The sequence below is a fragment of the Monodon monoceros genome, unplaced genomic scaffold (genome assembly GCF_005190385.1).
Source record: "Monodon monoceros isolate NGI ecotype Baffin Bay Population unplaced genomic scaffold, NGI_Narwhal_1 Super_Scaffold_21, whole genome shotgun sequence".
In the NCBI taxonomy this organism is placed as follows: Eukaryota; Metazoa; Chordata; class Mammalia; order Artiodactyla; family Monodontidae; genus Monodon; species Monodon monoceros.
In genome coordinates this window covers 89,915,388-89,925,076 of record NW_021703778.1, presented here as the reverse complement: position 1 = coordinate 89,925,076, position 9,689 = coordinate 89,915,388, and the positions used below count along the sequence as shown (strand labels likewise).

Below are 9,689 nucleotides of genomic sequence, written 5' to 3'. Positions count from 1 at the left end.
CTCCAGGGGCACCCCGAGAGAGGGTGACAGGGGTTGTGTGTGCAGAGCTGGACTTTGCACAGCCTGCCCAGCATGTGTGTGGGGGAGGTGGGGAGGTGGGCAAAGGAGCACAGGGCACAGTCAGCTTTCAGACCCCTGTGTGGGGGCATGGCCCACACTCTAGGGGTTAGAACCACACATACGTTTTCTTAAATGGTTGTACTATAATCAGAAAAAACCCTAATCCAATGCTGTTATAGCAATCTTATCTTCCTTTGATGTTCCATGAAAGGAAGGTGAAAAGTGGGTTATTTATCGGATATAACACAGTCAGCCTTGGGGCAGGCCTTTCCCAGTGATATGTCTGCTGCAATGTTTCCAAGCACAGATTTGCTGTCCCAAGATGGATTTCCTACTTCTTTCAGAGGGACTAACAAGCACAAAGTGTACCCGTGCCTTGCCTTCTACATTTCACGTGAAATACGCACAAGTGCCAGTTAAGCCCAGGAGCCTCACGTAAGCTTTATGAAATATGTCCCTCACCCAGGGCTGGCTTGATATATTTTATTTTTGATAAAAGGAGAGGAGGAGGGGATCGAACCCTACATTGGACCCGAATTCCCCGTCACCCCACAACCAAGGAAGGCTTAGGGGTAGCAGAGAGGGGGTGAGAAAACGAATGGTCTGGGCTATAAGGTCTCAGGCCGGTGGCTAGAAGTCCTGCGGCACAGTAAGACAAGGAGGTAAGGGGATTTCAGTTCCTAAAATCACCTTCAAACACTAACATTCCAACTCAATGGTCAACATTTTAAAAGAGCCAGGCAGTAGCTTAATAGTGATGTGATTTCCAGTGCAGTGATACCCAGTAGTTGCAGCAATGATCAAATGACACAGGCATCCACTGACCACTTACTGTGTGCCAGGCACTGTCCTAAGCGCTTTCCATTAACGCACTCAATCATGGCCACAACCTTCAGCAGTGGGGCTGTGTGCCTCCCTTCTACAAAGGATGAGACTGGGGTGGAGGGGAGCAAATCTGGCCACCCCGAAAATGTGTCTCATTGGCATGAGGATTAATTTAGGCTGATTATTTTTAAGGCCCAGAAAGACTCAGGAAGAATCTTTGACCTCCCCTCTCACTGCCTAAGGAATGTAGACAGAGGACCTGTTCCAGGAAGGGAGCTGTCACCAGAGATAAACACAGTATGAACTAGCTGAGTATATGGGGGGAACCTCGCAAAGTCCATTTGTTAAAACTCCTCTCTGTGTCCCATTGTCTCTGCATGGCCCAGCAAACATTTGTTTACCAAACATTATTTTCCAGCTCCATGTCAATTGCCTTCTTCCCCTTACAGGTTCCAAACCACTACCCCCAACATCCTCTTTTGTCTTTAACTGAAGATGGTATTTAAGGTGAGGGCTTCAGCCATCTGGGGGAGTTAGTTACTCGGTTTTCCTGGATCTCTCCCATGTATACACGTAATTAAATTTTTGTTTGATTTTCTTCTGGTAATCTGTCTCATGTCAACTTAACTCTTGGACCAGCCAGAAGAACCCAGAAGGGTGGAGGAAAATCTCTTCCTCCCCAACAAGGGCACAGAAGGGTCACATGCCATAACCTGCCAAGTCACATAGCTGGTAGGGGAGGGAGCTGGGATGCGAACCTGGCAGTTCTGACCCCAGTCCGGCTCTTAACTGTTAGGCTGCTACTGCCATTTCATGCATTTGAATCACCGCTGTTTATCTTTATCAACAGAAGGCAACATCCTAAAATAAAGGAGTGACATGCCATAGCCCTGGAATTCCCCACCAAAGAGGCCCCTTTGTGTGACCTGCTCTCAATCCATTGGTGGAGGGTGGAGCAGTGACCGGGAAGCAGAAGATCTGGTTCTTGGCCGTCTTCCTTCTCACTCACCTCTTAGCCTTGGTCAAGTCTCTGAGCAATTCTACCAGCCTGAGGACTCCCAGGTTGTCTTTAGGTTCAAATAAACCTAAGCTTACAATGGAAGAGAGTATGGAGCTGTTTTTGCCCCAGTTCACTTTACTGATAAGAGTAAGATCAGAGAGATTACACAACTTCCTAAACTGGCAGAGTGAATAGCACCCAATATGCAAAAAGACTTTGACAGCTAACCTGTAATAACCAATTATTATTACATGGTCCTACCACAAAGACCTGATCTAAACTTCTACTGCCTATGAGGAATTTAATTTCACATCCAGACTATGAAAAGCCCATGGTTACCCCTTAGACTGAGTCTTATGGAACTACCACTTTTACAAGCAAAAAGATGGTTGAATATTGGCAATTCCATGCAGTTCGACCTAAACACAGACTTTTCTCAATCAAACCTCCCTCTCCCAACCACCACAGGGGAAAAAGCTGGTTTTCTGGGATGACAGGACCAGGGCTGTGCAGGCAGCTGCCAACAAAGAAAAATGGCTTGATGATCCAGGAGCCACCACAAATCCTGAGGTTAAAGATTAACGGGAGGGGCTTCAGGGAGTTTATTACGGATAAGCACACCACAAAACCCAAAACAAAACACCCTCCACCCCTAACCAGTTAATCTCTCATGTTTAAAAAAAAAAAATTAGTTTTGCTAGTGAATCAAGAGTGATTCTTGGCAAGAGCCTATTTTCTTTAATTTCTGCGGCTAAATTATCTGGTGGAGCCAGCATGTGTGTGGACCGATGCTGTTTACTCGTATTAAATCAGTTCTTTAAAAAATCCCAATGGTACTGACTATGTAATATTCACAGTCCAAAAAAAGTCTATTGAATGAAGCCTCATTCAGTTACATAGAGGTAACGATAAGTCCAAAAATACATATATATATTCTATTATTGCTAAATCATTATGCAAATTTAAGACAGTGGAGTTTTTTTGTGTTGGTTTTTTTATTGGTTTGTTTTTTATCACACCATCACCACCATCAGGCCTGGCTAAAATGACAGGAGCATTGGAAGTACTGTTTAGATTCCTTCAGCTCAAAAGGAAGTTTCAAAATTTCAAGCCCTAGGGCCAGCAATTAAAGTTATTTTTCAAAGAGAAACAGAGAAGTAAATGAGATTAATAATTTCTTCCATGGAAGTCTACAATTTAATCCTAAATTGTAGATCCTAAACTGAAAATGATGTCTGTAGCTATCTGGATTAAATAAAAAAAAAAGATTACCATTTTCAGAAAAGTAGATTGAGGGAAAAATTTAACATGTGATCCAAATGCAGGCTGCAGGGGGAAGTGTCAGAGGCCAACTCCTGACATTTCTTGAACTGACCAAAACACGCTGCTGTCCCCCAGGGCTTGTGCCCTCAGTGTGCTGCTGGGTCGTCCCTCCCCTCTGTGAGGTGGAACTGCCTTCTGACAACAGACTTCGGAACCTCAATAACCACATTCCCACAGAGAAACTCCGAGACAGGCTTGCCTGTGGAATTCCTCTAGAAAGTAGAGCAGCACGGTGGAGTCTCAGAATGTCGCATTATTTTCCATAGAACTCTTTGTTCCAGACTCAACTCCTTTTCTTTTTCTATTGTTCAGGTATGGAATTTCTATCATTCAAAGCTGTCTTTTTGGGAATTTGTCTTCGTTCCTCAGAAGTGCACTGTAAACCTCCCGTTACCTTCTTAGAAACCAGCCTTAGAGATCGAGGCTTAAGCTCCACTGGTTTGTTTAATGCTTCGAGGCTGGTACCGTCTTGCGAAGTACTAAACTCTTTTAAAGACTCCCCAGTGCGGGGTAGATGCCCAAGCCCACAGCCTGTAACAGGAGGGCCAGAATAATGAGACCTATCCCGAACGGGTAGGGGGGACAGGTGGTTGCTCAGTATGGTGGGGGGTGGAAGTTCTCCACAGCAGACAACCAGTTCTCCTCCCTACTAAGTATTGTATTTTGACCTAATTGCCAGAAAGTATGCTATGTAGAAAGAAGTTTGCCTGCCTTTAGAGCTAAGCCTGCTGCTGTTCCCACAAGGATGCTATAATTACATACACACATTTGAGCACCCCACGCTAACTGACCCTCTTCCTTGTGCTAGTGCCGGGTGAAACGGCAGCACTGCCGTGTAGATACAACTTAAGCAGGCTGTTTACTCTTAAGTATGCTATCAGTTTCCAGGTGGTACATTCCTGACATGTGAGCTTCAGGCATACATGGCCACCAGGTGGCTAGAAGGATAGGAACTCTTCTTTGCTGGTGCTTCATGAGGTGCAGGGTAATAGGTAAAAGGGAAGAGGGAGCCTGAATTCTAGCCCTGTCTCTGCATCTTCTTGGGCAAGTCATTTTACTTCTTTGCTCTCCGTTTTCTCATCTGTAAAATGGCCCTAGTGTCATCTGTCTTATTAGCCCTGAAAAGAGGGTGTACGTGAAATTATTAATCTATAATTTAGGACATAATCATTATCATCTTCCTCATCATTGTTGGCGGGCTAGATTGAGGACAGCCTTAAATGTTAGATAGAGGGCAGTAGGCAGTGCTTCTCAGTCCAAACGTCCTCCCATTGGGCAGCTCAGTACAGCAGTCACTAGCAGGACCCTAGCCAGATGGCCTGGGTTCCAATCCCAGCACTGCCAGTTATCAGCCGAGTGGCCCTGTGGAACTTAAATGAACCTCTCTCTGCATCAATTCCTCCTCTCTACGTTGGGGATAATAGTAGCACCTATGTCACAGGGTTTTTGTGAGAATTTAGAGCTAATTTACAAGTAAAGTTTAGACACATGGTAAATGCCATATAAATATTTGCTATTACTTTTCTATGTATTCTGAATTCAATTAACACGATTATATAAAGCATGGGTTATTTTCAGTAGGTTTTAAATTCTGAGATAAAGAACCTTGCCATTCAAAATCTTTCCTGAGGGACTTCCCTGGCAGTCCAGTGGTTAAGACTTTGCCTTCCAATGCAGGGGGCGCAGGTTCAATCCCTGGTCTGGGAGTTAAGATCCTACAAGCCTCGTGACCAAAAAACTAAAACATAATACAGAAGCAGTATTGTAACAAATTCAATAAAGACTTAAAAAATGGTCCACATCAAAAAAAAAAAAACCCAAAATACAAAAAAAAAAAGTCTTATTTCCTGAATGCTTCTTTTCCACTCTCATCTGCTGTATGCTTGGGATTTAAGAAAAAATAAATTTGTTAGGGAAGCAGATCATCTGCCAAAATAAAAGAAGCCACTAGCCGCTCTCCCTAGTGTTCCCCTTGTGAATACAGACTTTATAACATGGGAATTCAAAAAAGGTGGCAGCTTATTTCTTTGCTCTAATGAATGAGGAAGCAGCTCAAAGCATGGGACTGAGAAGCAAAAGGGACAGCCAAGGAGGTGGGGTGACCAGCCCTGGAAAAACCAAGACTAAGTCTGGGTGTCAGGAGAACTTCAGTGGTCCTCTGGGCTCAGCTCTCTGTGCAGGAGGCCCCAGCACACGATGCCTGAGATGCGGTCATCCAGCTACTGTGTAACATTGCCAGCCACAGGGAGCTCACTACCTCACAAGGCAACTTGATCTATTTCTGTGAGGCTCAAATTATTAGAAATTTGTTCCTTATACTGTGTGGCCTCATAATGTCCAAACCTGGGCCTTAGCTTTGCCCTCTGAAGTCACCCAGAGTAAGTATAAATGATCACTTCCTAAGAGAATTTTTCTAGTATTTGAATATGATAGTGAATTTTCTCATAATTTCTCTCTTTCAGAACACACATGCTCTGTTCTTCTGGTTTTGGACCTTTACGTGTAATGGGCAAGAATTCCAAGAACAGGTTTAAACAGCCTGACCAAAGATGGCAGTTTGCTGGTCCTTACCGATTGAGGAAAGCATTTCCAAAGCGACTAAGCTTTCGAAATGGCTTTTTGGGGTCCACGACTAAAGCGTTCCCTGGGGTGCTGCCCTCAGTCTCCCCATACATCACGGCGATGAAGGAGTCGGTGGTGGGCTCTGGACCAATCCTCATGCCTGGGAAATCTTGCTCCAGTAAGTATCTGGGAGAGGGGGAAAAGAAAAGAAACTTAGCATGTGGTCACAAAGCAAGAGGCCAGAAAGCTTCCTGGGGCTACCAATTTGTAACATAATCATTTGAAAACCTAGAATATAACCCCCAAGAAAAAGAGAATGATTGGCATTGTACTCTTTTGCTAATAATGAATTTTCAAAGCTTAGAATCTACAGACCTATTTTTTCCCCCAGTGTAAGGAGCCTAGTGAAAGAGGCAGACATCTTGCAGACCTGCTGGGCCTTCTCAAAGTGGCCCTTAGCTCAGCACAGCCATCCCCGGTCACGGTTCCATTGGCACAATAGATACTACCCCAGAGAGGAGTACTCAGCCAGCTCCTATGCATCCTGGAAGACCCTGCTCAGGCCCACCTCCTTTAGGGAAGCGTCCCCGTCCCTCTAGCATGTTGGGGACACCTGCTCTGTGGGCCCCAGGCACCCTGAGCCTGTGGCCATCGTGGTGCTCACTGTGGGTGCTGCACTCCTCTGTTTGTGGGCCTTGAAGGCAGGCCCATATCTATGGCCAGATGTATATTCCCAGGACCCAGCACTATGCCTGCCCACAAAGGGCACCCAGTGTAGTGAATGAAATGATGAACCATCTCCTTCCTGATCACTGGCAGTCAGTGTGGCCCCAAAAGCCTCCCTTGGGCATTTTACAGCTCCCTTGGGATCCTGGAAGTCATGACCATGGAAGATGATTGCCAAAGAATTGAGCAGCAGTGCACACTGCTAAGGGGAGGGCTCGGATTAGATATTACCAGGGTCATCCCTAGCTTTCTGTGCAAACTGGAAAAAGATACCCCTTCCTCTAGGCAGACCCAGCCCTGTGCCAGGGCTCACAGCTTAGTGAGCAGGACTCTCGCTGGATTTTACCCCCATATGCCCCGTTGCCCAGGTGCCCTCATGCAGTTTGTTTCACCTGCATACAGTGGCCCTAGCAGATGTCACTGAGCATGTTCATCCAGGGGGCTGAGGAGACCAACTGATGCGCTACAGGGCATAGGACTGGCTCAGTGGCATGGCTGGCGTGGGGCAAGGGAGCCAGAGGTAGAGCTATGGGGAAAGTCTGCTCTCTGTGGGAAATGGCTGTGTCCTAACATAGCTCCCCCCTACCTCCACCAGCACATCATTTAGCTGAAGCCAGTCAGAGCCCCTCCCTTCCTCCCCACCAAGATTTCCTTTCCAGGATGTAGGGACACACTTAGGTATATGTATGCCTATATGGATGGAATGGGATGGGGGATGCAAAGACAACTCCCTCCTTCCTTTGCAACCAAGGGGAACATAAGGAGGGAGTATTTTGGAATACTTCTCACTAATCACCAAGCAACAGGTGGAAACGCCACACCTTCAGAGAACACTTGGCAGGGACAGTGAACGGCAACTGGAGGAGGGGGTGGTGGAAGAAAATGCCTGTTTGAGGTGACAGAGCCTTGTCCCTGCCCTGCCAGGGAGATGATCCTTCACCCTGGGAGGAGGCTCAGGGCAGAAACATGCACAACCTTCTCCAACTCCCCATTCCTGCAGCTTACAGTCTGTTTGGTCCTGAACCATTTCTTTTGTTTCTAAAATGTCTTGACTGATCAAATTGAAGCCCAGAACCTATGATTTTATTTCCAGGATTAGAGGGAAAGAATGAACTACTAACCATCCAACACCATTTTGCCATTTTTCTAAGAATAAGAAGTTAAGCCACCCTTTAGACTCATTTTTTCTCTGTAAATAAAACTGAAATTGTTTAGCACTCTTAGCAGGCTGTACTCTAAACGTTTGATCTTTTTATTTTTTAAATCTAAAGTTTCTACATTTCTATGAACTTGTAGAGCACCAGAATAGACACACCATTTAAATATGTCCCTTAAATTTAGAGTAAATGTGAAAAAAATCAGATAACAGCACCCAGCATTCACCAAGTACAGTCGACCCTTAAACAACATGGGTTTGAACTGCACAGGTCCACTTACATGTGGATTTTTTTGGGTAGTAAATACTACAGTACTACATGGTCCACAGGTGGTTGAATCTGTGGATGCGGAAGTACTGAGGATACAGAGGAAACGTGGGTATGGAGGGCTAACCATATGCTATATGTGGATTTTTGACTCCTCAGAGGGTTGGCACTCCTAACCTGTGTTGTTCAAAAGTCAACTGTTCTCATTATTTATCTGGTGTAGTACAATACTCTGGTGTAGTATACACTATCTACCTGGTGTATACTAACATTACCCCCATTTTACAGGTGGGAAAACTGAGGCACCAGAGAGGCTAAGCAACGTGCCCAAGGTCACACAGTAAGTGTTTCAGTGGAGATGGAATGCAGGCAGGCAGACTCTAGGTCTTGTGCTGTCTCCAGATATGTTTAAACCTGGGCTTCAGTTGGTAGTTTGTTCAGAGATGAGGCGCACAAGGGGAGTTTCAGGGTGCCTCCATAAGGCACTATGGCCCAATTATTTCCTCCAAAGTGAGGGAAAAGAGCTCTCCAAACCGTCCTCCTGCATGGTCCCTGGGCTGCCCTAACAACCAGGGGCCAGCTCTCCCCATTCTCCCTGGAGAAAAGCTGGGGAGAGAAGATGCTATTTTTCAAAACATATTGAAACTTAATTTTTTAAAAATCTCAAAACTTTTTCAGGCACCTAGTAGACTAGTAAATATTCTTAGGAGCAGAAAGGTTCATGTTTATAATCTCTTATGAAATTCCACACAAATCTTAGAAATACTGATAAAAGCTACAGTGAGAGCATCGCACATTTTGTGAAACTCCAGCACTTACAGAGCGTATGCAGAATGTGTGGATTTCACATACACATATGAATTTAGAAATTTAAGTTTTACAGCCACTCTGAGATCTTAAGTCTGAAACCATTCAACAGCAAAGCTAGAAGTCAAGTCCAGATCACTCTCATCCCATGTGCAGTTAGATTTCCACACCCCATCGCCTGGATGAGGCAGTGCCAGGAGGCCTGTGGGAGACACCGAGGAAGGGGGACAACTGGGGAGATGTGCCGATGTCAGCAGCCAACGTCACCAGGCTTCCTGCAGCGCACGACTCACAAAAAGGTTAGGTCCAAGTGTTGGTTTGAAACCTGACAGGCGCTTTCCCATAGAGTCAACGTTAACAGCAATGGCTGGCTTGCCAAGATAGCCAAAAACGGGGCTTGTTGCTGGTCAAACTCATGAGTGGCCATGCAGGACTGGGAGCCTGGAGCTCCTTCCTCCTGGCCGGAGGCTTTTGCTTTTATACCAGGCTCAGCCCCATAGCCTTGGGGTCCCACATAGCGCCCAGCTTCTGGGACCCCGAGTAGGACCTGTCAGATTCATGAGTTAATACATGACACTCTCAGCTGATTGCCCAGAAGAGTCTTTACATTGGGGGATTGAGGGACTTGCCTGGCGGACCAGTGGTTAGGACTTAGCGCTTTCATTGCCAGGGCCCAGGTTCAGCCACTGTTCGGGGAACTAAGATCCCACAAGCTGCATGGAGTAGCCAAAAAGACACCCTCCCCAAACGGAAAACAAATGCATTGCTACGCTGGGGGATTGTGAAACTCAGATATACTTCAGTCACACCCCTGGGCAGGCAGGCATGTGTCACATGCGGTGAGGGAACAGCCAGGACACAGAGTATCTGATGTGAACAAAGTGAGAATGAAGAGATGAGGTTCAAACCCAGCAACCTTGAAAGGAAGAGTCTGAGTGGATCCTGAGGTGGGATGCACCGAA

General features: G+C 45.9%; 1 protein-coding gene across 1 annotated transcript in view; it reads right to left on the bottom strand.

Annotated features, from left to right (window-relative positions):
• The window catches only part of EHD4 (EH domain containing 4), an 89,510-nt gene that overhangs the window by 52,260 nt on the left and 27,561 nt on the right, over positions 1–9,689 (bottom strand). Inside the window, exon 2 of the mRNA XM_029237632.1 lies at positions 5,780–5,956. Within this exon, the coding sequence (XP_029093465.1) occupies positions 5,780–5,956 (177 nt within the window). The remainder of the gene's footprint in view (positions 1–5,779; positions 5,957–9,689) is intronic.